Raw genomic sequence first — 15462 nt, 5'->3', positions numbered from 1 at the left:
GAGTTAAATACCCACTACTCTCTGCACTGGTCCCACCTGCTCAATTGACAAAAAAATGAGGTCCTTGTTGACAGTTCTGTTAAAAGGTTTAATATTCAAATTATACATTGAATAGAATCAAACAGGCAGCAGCAGTTTTATTAAGCATCAAGTCAGTTGGCATGTGTGTGGTGCAGGAGTGCCTGGTAATGGAATAATAGGGTCGGCGATGTCCACCAAGATTCCAGAGTAAGTCAGGTCGCTAGGTGAGTTGTAACGGATTGCTTTTCCTGCAGCACACATGAGCAGTATCAGCCATCTCTCTCCTACCCCCTCCACAGCCTGCTGCTGGCTGTCCTGTATGTGAGCTAGCAGCTTTTTAATCTACCTGGAACTAAGGCCAAAAATTATCAGCCCTTTCGTTCTGGAAGGAGAGCTGATCTCATTTGTCACCTGAACATAAAGCAATACTTAAACTGAATTAAAACTACCCACACGTGAAGCTTCTCGGAATTGTCAGCTATTGTTGGTGTAAGACCTGGTAAATGTAGAGCCAGTGCTGTGCCCTGACCTGGAGATCTAACAGACTTGCCACAAATGCCTGTGCCCAGACTGAAGAGACCTGGGGCTCAGGAAGAGGCTCGGAACGCCTGCCCTCTATTCTGTAGAAACTGCAGGCATAGGCCCTGATTACATTTTTTGCTGTTGGTAAAAGGAGTCAATGATATCTTTGTACTTCTCCAAAACTGTGAGCCGTTTCAGTTTCATCGTGGGACCTAAAAGGGAAATGAGAAGAAATGAGTGAGGCCCAGGCTCTGAGAACTCTGAGAATGTGTGTGGTAAAGAGTCAGTGAATCCTATATATAACTCAGGAATTAAGCCAGATAATCAGGACAGTCAGTAGCCAGCCTCCAAGACAGTGATCGCTCCTGGTATTCATATGGCTTGTGTGTAGTCTCCTGTGTTATACCATTGGTTGTGGCCAGTGGAGTATAGATGAAGGGTTGGTATGTCACTTCTGAGAATAGGTTATAAAAGACTGCAGTTTCTTTTATTTACATAGGAAAGTGGTGTAAGCTACATCTGCCTTATCCTTGACCTGCACCCAGTTTTGATCCTCAGTCCGTTTTCTCTGAAATGGATTTATTTGTTCCATCTCTTGAATGAATAAATTGTTGAAGCAATTAAAAAATAGACTAGGTTTCTGTCTTGGGCTTTCTCTTGGACCATTCTTCCTGGGCAAGCCGGCTGCAGGATACACAGGCAGCCCATGAGAGGCCCACTGGCCACACACGGAGGTTTCTGGCCAGCGGCCAGCAAGGAGCTGAGGCCTGCCAACAGCCACATAAGTGGGCGCGGAGGTGGACCCTCAGCTGCAAGTGACTGTACCCGGCTCACATTGACTGTAATCCCATGAGACCCAAGCCAGAACCACTCAGCTAAGCTGTTCCTGGATTCCTGACCCACAGAAATGTGGATAATGTTTATTGCTTTAGGCTGCTACATTTTGGGGGTCATTTGTTACACAGCAATGTATTAGATAACTAGATAACATCTCTGCATTTTTGTGAACATTTATACAATGTTGGACATTATGCTTTGATGGTTGTAATGGGCGCAGGGGAAGCCCAGGTTATGGGGAGCCTCTGCCATGGTCTTTATGAGAGGTCTTCCCCTAATTACTTTTCTTAACCTTGATTTACTCCCTCAAAAGCAAGGTTGAAAGAGCTCTGATTTGAGGTCCTGGGTAGCTTAAAGTGCCTAACTGACTCTGGACTGTGTAACTGGAAACTTTCTGTGTTAAAGTCATGGTATTAACCGCTTAGTGAGGACATCTTCTGTGTCTCTGACCTTGCATTCAATGTGCTGGCAGCAGACAGCCAGATAAGCTCAAGGTCTCTGACAGCAGCTCAGCATTACTGTAGACAATTGCATCTGGGTTCAGCCTTGATGAATTTGAGGGAATCACACTGGCATAACCATTTCTACCTCTCCTGTTCCGTGAACATCCCATGAACATCTCTTGGCTACAGCCAAGAGTGACTTCAACTGAGGCTGCACCAGAGCCCTCTCCTGGTTCTGTGGGCAGTGATCCAGAACAGCCTTATCCCTTTGTCACACAAGCTGACTTTCCAGATCACAGTAGTCTCACCCCTAGAACCACGTGACTCCAGCCTGAACACCAGCAGGGCCTTGGTGTTGGCCTGGTAGTTCCATTGTGATTTTCGGGGAAAACAGTCCCATAGTCAAGGTCAAGTTAAATGGCATGTTCAGATTAGAAAGTTCTAGCACATATCAGCCAGGCACAGTGGCACATGCCTGTAATCCCAGCACTTTGGGAGGCCAACGCAGGCAGATCACCTGAGGTCAGGAGTTCGAGACCAGCCTGAACAACATGGAGAAACCACGTCTCTACTAAAAATACAAAATTAGCCAGGCATGGTGGCCCATGCCTGTAATCCTAGCTACTCGGGAGGCTGAGGCAGGAGAATCACTTGAACCCGCGAGGTGCAGGTTGCAGTGAGTCAAGGTCGCACCATTGCACTCCAGCCTGGGTGACAGAGCGAGACTCCATCTCAAAAAATAAAAGTTCTAGCACATATCTTATACATTCAACAGGCTCCACATAACCACAAGCCCATGCACGGAGCCATCAATGTCCTCCAACAGGAAGTAGATGGGTGTCACCCAGATTCCTGCCATGACCTTCTCTTTGCCGTGGCTGTTTCATAACAGGCACCTTGTAGGCACTGCCATGGCCTCTGCCTTCCCACACAGCCCTTGCAACAGTGAAAAGAAAAAACCTACCCAACTCGCCACCCGAAATGGAGAAGTCTCTCTCGAGAATGGCCCACTTCTGGATGTGGTAGGGCCGGGCCGCTGCGTTCGTGTTGACCCTCCGGACCCCCTCTTCGATGGCCTGGTACACGGCCTCATCCTTCTTCCCTACAATCTCGGACACTGTGGTGGCTCTGCTGCCCACCCTCTGGCAGAACTCCACAGCTTGTTCAGTCAGATTATCAGTCGGGTCAGAGGTGTCTGGGTCCAGAGTGCACTGAAAAGCCAGAGATCAGATGAGGACCAAGCCTTACCCCACAAGATGTAAGCCCTGGTCCTGGAGGAGGTCTTACTGCTGTCAGCAAGGGTGTGAATCATGTGAACTCTGTTTCAAAGAGACGGTTCTAGAATGAGTAGCTGCTACTGTGTTGAGCCTTGTGTTATTGTGGAAGGAGCAGTGATCTGAGAATTAGAAGAGCTCCGTCAGTGACGTCATTGTCTGTAAAGCAGGGACCATAACTCCTGCCTGTCTACCACCCTGGGGTCCAAGTACCTGCAGAGAGCAGTGAGGGAGGGCAGCAGCACTTTGTAGACGGGAAAGTGCCAGTAACGTGTAAAGAATCATCACGGTGGCTTATGTGGGACAGAAGGAATTTCCACGTGCCACAGTTTTTCCTACAGTGCAGGCAGCACGGACTTGAGTCATTCCAGAATGAAGCCATGAGATCTGGATGTGCCCTGTGCTGAATGTGGCTTCTGCCAGCCAGACCCACAGACCCCCTCACTGGCTGCTCCTTCTGAGCTGGAGCCCCCCAGACACACCTTCAAGGTGAGCAGCATGGACAGGAACTTCCTCTGGTCCCCAATGAGCATGGCATTGCTGATGATGGGCAGCTCCATCTTCACGGCCTCCTCGATGGGCACAGGGGGCACATTCTCCCCACCAGCTGTGATGATTAATTCTGGGGAGGCAAAGCCAGGCCCCCGGCACAGAATGTAGTCCAGGTGCCCCAGCTGAACCACAACCCAAGCCTCAGCCACAACCCGGAAGCCTCAGCACAGCAGGCAGCACAGCTGGAGATGCCCCCTTTCTGGGAGCCAGGAAGCAGTGGCAGGCCCTCCAAAGCAACTCACACCTGCTTGGGGGCTGGTGGCAGCACCCCGACGACAAATGCTCACCCAAGGTTCCCTCTCCTCGGCTTGTCATCCACGACTCAGCCTGCTCAGACATCTCATCCATGGCCCCCTTCTGCCAGTCCCAGTTCCTGCCCCCAAATAGCCCGTGTCATTTCCCTTCCCTGCTTTTGCTTAATAACCACCATCCCTGTCACTCACACAGCACTCACCACCCATGCTAAGCACTTCACATACAGTAATTCATTTAATTGTCACAATAAACCTATAATGAAGCAGACACTCTTATTGTTTTGCAGATGAGGAAACTGAGGCACAGAGACGTTCAGTAACTTGTCCAAGCTCACATGCTAATAAGTGGCAGAGCTAAGATTTTAAATCCAGTCCATTTCCAGAGCCCATGCTCTCACCTGCCCTGCTAGGATGCCTCTCCCCTTGCTTGCGCCTTTCTCCCTGGAAGGTCCTCTCCCCTTCTTTCCTTCTGTCCAACAGACTGCCAGGCACTCAGTGCCCTAGCCTGCTGTTCTCTGATAGTACTGATGGCTTACTTCTAGGCTAGATGGCAATAAATTCAATAAAATAAATTTAACGAATGCACATTGACTAATTTTAGTGAGACTGTACTCCTGTCCCTCATCTCTATCTAATTCAAAAAAGATTAGTTGGTCACATTCTGTGCACAGGTCCTGTGCTGACATCAGGCACAGAATAGAACAAGGCTCCCCATGGCTGCAAGGAGCCCACAGTGCAGGGGGGCAGTGAGACAGAGGGAGGCACAGGGGCTGCAGGGCCAGGGCAGGGAGGCACCAGGCCCAGCTGCATGCTAAACATGAACGGGAGTTGGCAGGCAGAGGGCAGGACAGAAGCTGAAGCTCACAGGCCTAAGGGAACTGCAGGTAGCAAGCGAGGCAGAGGCTGGAGAGGAGCAGGGCAGATCTCAGAGGCCTCCAGTGCTGGCTCAGGAGCTGGATTGTGAGCAGGCAGGTGGGAATCACTGAATGGTGTGAGATCAAAGTTTTAGGGTACTCTGGTAGCAGGGGGGAAGAGTGGTTATTCAGGGGATAGGCTGGCTAGAGAGGAATCCATGACAAGTGTCTAGATGATCAGGGTTTGTCTAGGACAGCAGAAGTCAGGTGAAGAGGAAAAGACAGACTCTGGAAATGTGAGAAGACAAAAACCCAGCCTCCCCAACATATGCCTCCTCATTGCTACCTCATTCCTGCCCTTTTCTCCTCACTACCGCCCTCTGCATTCTCACCAGCATCTTTTACCATTAGTAAATGATTTAAAAAACCCTTAAGCAAACTAAGGCTAGAAAGGAACTTCTTTAATCCGATAAGGAACATCTAAAAATTTTTACAGCAAACATACTTTTTTTAAGATTTAATAATTTTTTTAAAATAAATAGAGACAGGATCTCACTGTGTTGCCCAGGGTGGTCTCGAATTCCTGAGCTCAAGCAATCCTCCTGCCTCAGCCTCCCAAAGTACTGGGATTGCAGGTGTAAGCCACTGTGCTCAGCCAAGCATACTTAATGGTAAGATAGTGAATGCTTCTCCCCTGAGATCAGGAACAAAACAAGGATGACCACTATCACCACTTCTATTCAACACTGTCCTGGAGGTCCTAACCTGTGCAATATGGCAAGAAAAAAATTCATCTGTCATTTGCAGATGATATAGTTGTGTCCATAGAAAATTCAAAAGAATACACACATTACTGGATTGAATATGTGGTCTGATCAAATGATCCACAAAAGGTCATTTGATACAAGGCCAATATACAAAAAGCAGTTGTATTTCTATATACCAGCAGCAAACAAATAGAAGACAAAAAAATTTTGCAGCAACATCTGAGCTGAAAAAAAATTTTTAAGTGATATTATTTAAAATACCATAAAAATTCTTAGAAGTAAATATAAAGAAAGATGTGCAAAAATCTCTACACTAGAAAACATAGGCTGGATGCAGTGGCTCACACCTATAATCCCAGCACTTTAGGACGCTGAGGCAGGAGGATGGCTTGAGCTCAGGAGCTCAAGACCAGCCTGGGCAACATGGCAAAACCCCCTCTCTACAAAAATAAAAATTAGCCAGTTGTGGTGGCTTGCACCTGTGGTCCCAGCTACTTGAGAGGCTGAGGCTGGACCGGAGGATCACTTGAGCCCAGGAGGTAGAAGTTGCAGTGATCCGAGATCACGCCAGTGCACTCCAGCCTGGGCAACAAAGCGAGATCGTTTCAAAAATAAATAAATAAATAAATAAATAAATAAATAAATAAATAGCACATTATTGAGAGAAACTTAAAAAGACCTAAGTAAATGGAGAGATTTATCATATTTGTGAATTGGAAGAGACAATACTATAAACATTTATTTTCCTCACCAAATTGATCTATAGATTCAATGAAATCAAAATCAAAATTCCACCCAGTTTTTGAGGAAACATATAATGATTCTAAAATTCATATGGAAATGAAAATGGCCAAGAATAGCCAAGGTCATCTTGAAGAAAAAGAAGACCAAGGCTGTAGGACTTAGCCGGATATCTATCCCTGTCATAAAGCTATAGAAATTAAGACACTGGGTATTGGTGCATGGATAGGCGAATAGACCAAGGGAACAAAATAGAGTCCACACATAGACCTCTCATAGAAAGTCACTTCAGTCACTTCATAAAGGACAAAGGTATCACTGCAAGGCAATGGGGAAAGGATGCTGTGTCCATTGGATATGTATTTGGAGAAAAGCTATTTGGACCCTTACCTCTCACTATACTAGTTCTAAAAGGAGGGCCGGCTCTGGTTGGATTTGGTTTTCTGGCTACTATCCTCCCCAGTGCAGGGATGTGGGTCCCCTCATCTGCCATTACAAAGAGGCACACTAGGCGGCACCCATGGCACATCCAAGCAGCCACCTGTTGCTCCTGGGGCCTCACTGGAGGGTACCTGCCAGGGCTCATCAGCCTGCACATCCCAGGGCCCAAACGCCACTGTGACCTTTTGTCCCTCCCTGGGGTGGCCGAGCCTCCATGGCCATGAGTTGGGTCCTGGGTACGGTCGCACACTGCCTGCGTGATGTCCACAAAGTAGTTTACCCACTCACTTAGCTTCAGTTTCCCCCATGAAGCCCTAGTGCGGGATTCCCACGTGGATGCTGCGGGCATGACACCAACTTGGGTGAAGCAGGCAGAACATCCTTCCACAGAGGCATCCCCAACTATTTCTGTCTCTGTGAGAAGTTTGTCTTATTTTAAATTTTATATCCAATTTGCATTCTATTCCCCATCATATCCGTGTTTGCATACAAAAATACATAATACTTATGCTCTTGAATCTTCTGGAAAGACTTGCCTTGTTTCTCTAGGGGTCTGATTTCCAGCTCCACCATTTACTAGCTGGGTGACCTTGGGCAAGTTACTTAACCTCTCTGGATGTCCTCATTAGCAAGTTAAGGTTAATAGTACCTGCCCCATAGGAGAGTGGAGTAAATAAAACGGTCACTAAAGGTGTGTGACACTTAATAAAGGCCCAAGACCAGCAGCTGGTATAAACAGTGCTGACAGTGGAATTCTGCCCCCACCCCACTGCAGCTGTCCAGGGCGCTTGCCTTGTTTTGTTTGTTTGTTTTGGTTTTGTTTTTGGAGGCAGAGTCTAGCTCTCTCTCCCAGGCTGGTGTGCAGTGAGGCAATCTCAGCTCACTGCAAACTTTGCCTCCCGGGTTCAAGCAATTCTCATGCCTCAGCCTCCCGAATAGCTGGGATTACAGGTGCCACCACGCCCAGCTAATTTTTCGTGTGTTTTTAGTAGAGATGGGGTTTCTCTATGTTACCCACGGTGGTCTTGAACTCCTGAACTCAGGCAATCTGCCCGCCTTGGCCTCCCAAAGTGCTGGGATTACAGGCATGAGCCACTGCGCCTGGCCTGGGGTGCTCACCTTTGAGGCGCCCAGTGATGTAGAGGAAGCCATCGGCATCCAGGCGGCCAGCATCGCCTGTGTGCAGCCAGCCTTCCTCGTCGATGGCCTCATACGTCTTGTCCTCCATGTTCAGGTAGCCCATGAAGATGGTGCGGCCCCATAGGCAGATCTCGCCAATGCCCTCTGCGTCCTGGTTCACCAGCTTCACCCGACAACCGGGCACCACCTTGCCTGAGCTGGCGAGGGAGGGGCCGGGAGACTGGTCAGAGGGAGCCGTCTCCTCCAAGCCCCCACTGGGGAGCCGGGGTCCCAACTGCTCGGTCTTCACTGATGGCTAGAAGGTATCCCCTCACAGGGCTTTTGTATTTTAACAGGGGACTTAGTGCTGAAAGGTAGAGCCAAGTAAAGGGTTTTAGGGAATGAAGGAAGGAAGGAACAAATGAAATGGTAATGGTAGAACTTGGAGCACTGTGATAGGCTGGCAAGGAGAGGAGATATTTAATCATAAGATGATCCTGCAAATCACTCCCCAGAACTGAGTGCCCTCACCGCCCATTAGGAGGCTGGCCTGGTCCCCCCAACTCCTACCCCAGCTGGCCCCGGGCCATCCGCTCTCCTGGAACATGCTGGAGCACACCCCACCCCAAAGAGGGAAGGGCCAGAGAAAAACTGCTCCACAGGTAGACCCCTGTTCAGGGGGCACCTGGGCTGTGCAGGCTGTTTTCAACCACAGACTCACACGACACGGTGGCAGAGGCCACTCCCACTAGACTGAGGAGGATAAGCTAGGGACTTGGCCCAAGATGGCATTGTTGGCTCTGAGGGGCTCCATAGCCCAGTGGCCAGGTCTCTGGGACCCAACTGGAGTGCAAAGAGAAGGGGGTCCCCAGGGCACTCAGCAGGCGGGCACAAAGTAGTACCAGCAAGGGCGCATGGGCATGCATGTGTGTGGCAGCCTCGAGCCTCACCTGTACAGCCGGTAGTTGTAGGGGCTGGACATGAAGTGGGGGCCTGAGGTCTCACTGAGGCCGTAGCCCGCATACAAGCGGATGTTGAGGCCCAGGAAGAAGCGCTGTGTCTCTGCCGTCATGGGGGCCGCTCCATAGAAGTTCTTCTGACACTTGGCAAATCCCAGTGCCTGGCGGACCTTGGCTAGCACCAGGTAATCTGCCAGTCTGGTTGTGAAGGGCTTCAGGTCGCTGGTGGGAGAGGGAGAATGGCTCACAGAAGAAATCACACACACACACACACACATTAAAAGGGTGGTATGGTGGTATTCAGTGAGAACACCCTGGCTTGGCCATTCCAGTTGTCTGTTCCAGTTGGTTGGTTTGAATATTGAGCCTGCCCGTGAACATGCATGCAGATGTAGGTATGCAGGCACATGGTTGTGTGCAAATATGTCTTGACCCAGGAAGTCAAACAGATTCAGCTGTGTACAGGCAACAACACAGACACATGCCATTTTGCACACACAATACACATGCACAGAAACTTGAAGTATGTATTTGTGTATACACATGTATAAACGTGGGACCCCAGTGAAGCCCACAAATGCTTTGTTCATGCATATTCTTTTTTTTTTTTTTTTTTTTTTTTTTTTTTTGAGACGGAGTCTCGCTCTGTCGCCCAGGCTGGAGTGCAGTAGCGCAATCTCGGCTCACTGCAAGCTCCCCCTCCCGGGTTCACGCCATTCTCCTGCCTCAGCCTCTCCGAGTAGCTGGGACTACAGGCGCCCGCCACCACGCCCGGATAATTTTTTCTATTTTTTAGTAGAGACGGGGTTTCACCATGGTCTCGATCTCCTGACCTCATGATCCGCCCGCCTCGGCCTCCCAAAGTGCTGGGATTACAAGCGTGAGCCACCGCGCCCGGCCTGTTCATGCATATTCATGTTTCGTGTCTGTGCAAATGAAGCTGTGGATGCACAGATATGTACACACATCTTATGAAACATACCATTTCACAGGTACATGGGGAATGGAAACTACTTCTAAATTGAAACCAAGCCAGATTTACGTCACTGACCCTCCATAGAACTATGTGGGAATTTTAAAAGCTATAGAAAGATAGAAAGGGCAAGATATCTGAGGAGTCACTTGGGATGTTGAAAAGGCTGGAAAGGCTAAGTCCTGATCACTGTGGCCCCTTCTCTAGCCACCTACTGAGGTCAGGAGACCTCAGGAGATTGTGCCAGAAGCTGCTCCCAGGGAGGTGAATTTCACTTCAGAGAAAGCAAGTTAGTCCTCCCAGTAAGAATCCAAAGGTGGAGCGACTGTCCCCAGCAGGCCCTGGGAAATGCATAGGAGCTCAAGCCCAGTCATTGATGGGGCCTCTGCACGGGGTCTCCAGAGCTGCCCGGCCACTGGAACCCAGACAGGCATGGCGTATCAGAGCCTCACTGTGTTTTGGGTTATGACCCAGCCCACTCTCTCCCCAGGCCTCCCGCCGTGGGCCCTCTGTACCTGCCAGGGCAGGTGAGGTTCTGCTCCAAGGTCACCGACATGGCCCACAGCAGCATCTTGCGCCGGATGAAGCCAGACTGAGCCGCCACCTCCTGGATGCGCTCCATGATCTTCTCCCACACCCGGGGCACCCCCATGTGTGATGTGGGCTCCACCTCCCGCAGCGTGTTCACCAGGCTCCCCTGTTCACACCAGAAGAGGCAGGTCTGTTGGGTCAGGGGCAGCTGGGGCCCAGGGGTCCCCTCTCACCAGCCAGGCATGCCGGCGGCACACACGTGCTCAACAGGCACCCACACACACCTGCACGCAAGGTGTGGCACATACTGTTTCCTCAATGGCTGTCACCTTGCTTTTTGCTCACAGAACCCTGGTGGCAGGCAGCGGTCAGGCAGTCAGTGCTGACCTCAGTCTCATCCCAGCCCTGAGCGTGGCAACTCTCCATGAGTCTAATTCAGACACAAGAATCCCATTCCCCTTGGCAGCATTTGGTTTGAGAACAGACAGGTGACACTTTGGGACACTGAGATGCTGGTGGAGGGAAACTTGCTGGAGGGTTTCTGGGAAAGTTTTCCTCACAGTTAAAATAAGTGTCCAAAGAACAGGTATATCTTGTGAGGCTGGGATTCAGGGAAGGGCTGTAGCCATCTGGTGATACTCTGAGGATGCCCATCCTTGACCATGTCACAAGTCCCGCGAACAACTCTGACTTGACTTTATGTAATGGCATCAGGTTTCCTTCCTTTTTTTTTTTTTTTTTTGAGACGGAGTCTCACTCTGTCGCCCAGGCTGGAGTGCAGTGGCGTGATCTTGGCTCACTGCAAGCTCCGCCTCCCGGGTTCACGCCATTCTCCTGCCTCAGCCTCCCTAGTAGCTGGGACTACAGGCACCTGCCACCACTCGCAGCTAATTTTTTGTATTTTTAGTGGAGATGGGGTTTCACCGTGTTAGCCAGGATGGTCTTGATCTTCTGACCTCGTGATCTGCCTGCCTCGGCCTCCCAAAGTGCTGGGATTACAGGCATGAACCACCACGTCTGGCCTAGTTTCCCTTCTTGTTTGGTCATTTGAGTCAGGCTGTGCCCATTGCAGCTGACAGAATTCTGACTGATACATGCACAGGAACAGCACACACACAAATGCACAGTCAGGGCCCACGGACACATGTGGACATGGCCTGGCACACAAGCTCAGATGGACAGACGGTAAAGGCAGACTGACCTTCAGGGCGTCGGGTTCGGCAAAGCAGACCTGGGCCCCCCACTGGATGCCTGTCCACAGGTCGTAGATCTGGGCGGCAATGTGGCTGAGGGGCAGGTAGCTGACTACCACCTCCTGCTGGACTTCTGCCGGCCGGATGTCACCGGCCTGGCTGCCGTACCGTGCCGTCCACGTGATCTGGAGGACAAGTAGATGGATCCCAGCAGCGTCCACAAGCCAGCCCTGGCGGTGCTCACAACTGTGGCCACGCTGGGGGCCAGCCCCAGTGTGGTGCCCCCTGTGGCATCTCTGCAGGCTCTGAAAACCCCAGGACAGGCCTCCCCTCCCCCTTGCTGAGCTCAGTCTGGGCCACAGATTGATGCGCTGTTCTACCTATCCCAGCTCCTAGAGCAGAGTCGCCCGAGAAGCTTTCCCAGGGGCTACAGGGGCAGAGCCATGGCCCAGATTCACCCAAAACCCCCTTGCACCCTCCCCCCCGCCCACCGGCCATCTGTCCTACATTGTCTTGACTCAGCATCACCCCCTTGGGGTTCCCAGTGGTGCCAGAAGTGTAGACTAGCACACAGCACTGGTTGGGCTGCTGGGTGTCAATGATGGCGTCCAGGGCTTCCTCAGGCACTTCATTCCCCAGCTCCATGAATTCCTCCATCTGTAGCCAGATGCAGGGAGCAGGCAGGCTAGGTCAGCTGGGTGGGCCCAACAGGCCTCACCTGGCGCCCAGGGCCCCGCTGCCCATACCGTGTACACATTGGCCATCTTGTTTGGAGGAGGTTCTTTATATATCACGACTGCCTTTAGATGTGGCAACTGTTTCCAGATCTGCATTGACAGGAAAAATAGATCAGGTTTCAGCAAGAGAAATGTCACCTTCTAAAAAGTACCCCATCTCCCTGCGTAAGTCAGCTTAGTAAAGGTCTCTGGGTGCCCCGTCTCTGACCTTTGACCCTAGCAGGACAACTGCCACCCTTCACCAATAGTTTCCCTCCTGAGAACTTGGGAGCAGTAAAGGTGGGGATAGCCAGGGGACTGGGGATGGCTCCCCATTAAAGGGAAACCACCAAACAAGCTGGGGCTTGGTTGAACAAACTATGATCCAGCCACACAATGGAGTAGTGCTATGTGACTGTAGGAGAAAGAGGGAGAGGAGCAGAGGGCAGAGGAGAGAGGGAGATAATTCTACATGCAGAGAGTGAGTGGTTTCTAGGATATATTATTAAGTGAAAAAAGGAAGTTTACAATATGCATATAGTGTGCTATATTTGTGAAAGGGGTGCAATGTAAATATATGTATGCAAACATGTATTTACTTATGTTTACAAAAAGGGGCCAAGTGCGGTGGCTCACGCTTGTAATCCCGGCACTTTGGGAGGCCAAGGTGGGAGGGTCATTTGAGGTCAGGAGTTCGAGACCAGCCTGGTCAACATGGTGAAACCCTGTCTCTACTAAAAATACAAAACTTTGCCGGGTGTGGTGGTGCATGCCTGTAATCCCAGCTACTCGGGAGACTGAGGCACGAGACTCGCTTGAGCCCGGAAGGCAGAGGTTGCAGTGAGCCGAGATGGTGCCTCGGCACTCCAGAGAGAGACTCTGTCTCAAAACAAACAAAAACAAACTCTGGAAGGTTAAACCAAAACCTGATTGAATTCACTATGTATAGGCAGAGAGGGAATAAAGGTAAGAAGAAAGGGATTGAAGCAAAAATTCTTTGAGTGTTATCTCACATGATTTTGACTTTGGAATCGTGTAAATGTCTTAACCATTTGAAAAATAAAGTTATATGTAAAAGGAAGCCAGGTGTGGTGGCTCATGCCTGTGATCCCAGCTACTTGGGAGGCTGAGGCAGAAGGATTGCTTGAGGCCAGGAGTTTGAGACCAGACTGGGCAATATAGTGAGGCCGTATCTTTGTGGGGGTGGGGCGGGGAACACTAAAAAATTTTTAGAAAGAGAAAAAATGAGTTCCTAAAACTTGAAAACACTCTGAAAGAAATGAGTTCGCCCAAGATCAAGGAACCAGAAGAAAAAAAAGAAAGAAATGAATTAGACCACATACTAAGTTAGTAACATAACCACACATACACAGAATTACATCAAGATCAAGGAATTTTATAATAGTGCACTTTGATTCCTCTTTTTCATTGGCACTTACTCTAAAGGCAAAAAGGAATTTTAAATTCTATGCAATAGTCTTATTGGTTTCTGGGGTTTTGTTTTGTTGGTTTTGTTTGTTTTGTTTTGGAGACAGGTTCTCGCTCTGTGGCATGATCATGGCCCACTGCAGCCTCAAACCCCTGGGCTCCCATGATCCTGCCTCAGCCTCCCGAGTAGCTGGGACTACATGTTCACACCACCACATCTGGCTAATTAAGTTTTTTTTTTTTTTTTGTAGAGACAGGGTCTCGCTATGTTGCCTAGGCTGATCTTGAACTCCTGAGCTCAAGAGATCTTTCTGCCTTGGCCTCCCAAAGTGCTGAGATTATAGGAATGAGCTGCTGTGCCTGGCCTTATTGTTGGTAATAATATTGATACTACTATTTCAAAATTATTTGATGTATACTGTAGGATTATGTTAATCCTATTAGGAACTAAGATTTTAAGGTAAAATAAAAGAAATACAAGAATAAAATTAAAAAAGTAAGCTAAAACCTCACAATAACATTTGAAAAGTTATAGAAATAACAGAAATATCAGTGTGAACTCCTGAGTTTTTGCTAAAATATATATTCCTGAGACTTCTGATTCTGATCACAAGGGAGTAACATCCATCCTTGCACTGTAAATACTAGGAAACTGGACAAATAGAAGAGCTGGGTGGGCCCAGCAGGCCCCAGCTGGCGCCCAGGGCCCCAGTGGCCATACGGTGTACACATTGGCCATCTTGTTTGGAGAGAAAGCAATTGATTTCAGATACTGGACTATAGACAGCTCAGGACTGATATCCCTGAGAGAGGGAAACAGATGAGGTGAGCCTCTAAGTGCGCCCCAGCCTTCTGCCCAGGGGCAATTTTTGGACTATGGGAGAGACAGAGAGAGGGAGAGGGAGAGGGAGAGAGAAAGAGAGAGAGAGAGAGAGAAGAATACAGAACCCAGTTGTCTTACTGAGTTGAGGTGACCAAGATCAGAACTCATGAAAGCTGAGGTGGCTAGAATTTGTGAGACAGAATACCAGCAGAGAGGAGAAAACGATATAGAGAAAGAGTTCTAGAAATTCTTTTAGGGTCTTTGATTGACTCCCCAACTGCTCAAAACTCCATGAAGCTGGAGGAAGACCAGTGACCAGGGCTGGAAGTCAAACAGCAGCTGATGTAGGAATTGCTCATGTTTCCCCCCACCAGCATGGAGGGACCCCATCAGGCATTAAGCAGAGCCCAGAAGGGTCATGTCTTAGTGATGAGGCTAAATTAGCCTTAGAGTAAAGGCTATCTAAAGGCCTGGCCTAAAAAGCCTTAAACATAGCCTCAAAATAAAGTTCAGAGAGAAAAAAAAAAATGGAAAAAAATTACCTGTGGGACAATATCAAAATATCAAATATACATGTAATTGGAGTCTCAGAAAATTTTTTTAATTGAAAAACAGTCTGAGAAATTTTCAAATATAAATTGGTGGATTAAAACTATAAATCTACCAATTTCAGAAGCTCAATGACTCCTGAGCAGAATAAACACAAAGAAAACCACCTTAAGATACAACATAACCAAATTGCTGAAAATCAATGAAAAAGGAAAAAAAATCTTAAAAGCAGCCAGAAAACCAAAACACTATGTGGAGAGGAACGAAAATAAGATATCATAGACTTCTTGTTAGAAATGATGCAAATGGAAAACATTGAAATGAAATATTTAAAGTGCTGAAAGAAAAAAAAACACCCTGTGAACCCATAAATCTAAATCAGATAAAATGAATTTTAAAAAAAGAACAGAAAAACAAGCACCTTTTCAGACAAAGACAAGCTGAAAGAATGTATTGCCATCAGAC

General features: G+C 48.7%; 1 protein-coding gene across 4 annotated transcripts in view; it reads right to left on the bottom strand.

The window, feature by feature from the left end:
* Positions 1-67: 67 nt before the first annotated feature.
* Positions 68-15462, bottom strand: part of ACSBG1 (acyl-CoA synthetase bubblegum family member 1) — a 61622-nt gene continuing 46227 nt past the window's right edge. For 3 of the 4 annotated variants that reach the window (XM_055277582.2, XM_055277583.2, XM_055277584.2), the window contains 9 exons: positions 12228-12308; positions 11989-12138; positions 11490-11666; positions 10273-10454; positions 8776-9006; positions 7826-8043; positions 3580-3719; positions 2788-3034; positions 68-755 (listed from right to left, as the gene is read on the bottom strand). In XM_055277582.2, coding sequence (XP_055133557.1) covers positions 670-755; positions 2788-3034; positions 3580-3719; positions 7826-8043; positions 8776-9006; positions 10273-10454; positions 11490-11666; positions 11989-12138; positions 12228-12308 — 1512 coding nt within the window. In that variant the 3' untranslated portion in view covers positions 68-669. Of the gene's footprint in view, positions 756-2787; positions 3035-3579; positions 3720-3936; positions 4023-7825; positions 8044-8775; positions 9007-10272; positions 10455-11489; positions 11667-11988; positions 12139-12227; positions 12309-15462 lie in introns of those variants that run through there. The other variant, XM_055277585.2, reaches the window with a different exon arrangement.

The sequence above is a fragment of the Symphalangus syndactylus genome, chromosome 5 (genome assembly GCF_028878055.3).
Source record: "Symphalangus syndactylus isolate Jambi chromosome 5, NHGRI_mSymSyn1-v2.1_pri, whole genome shotgun sequence".
Lineage (NCBI taxonomy): Eukaryota > Metazoa > Chordata > Mammalia > Primates > Hylobatidae > Symphalangus > Symphalangus syndactylus.
This window is presented reverse-complemented; position numbering and strand designations above follow the sequence as displayed.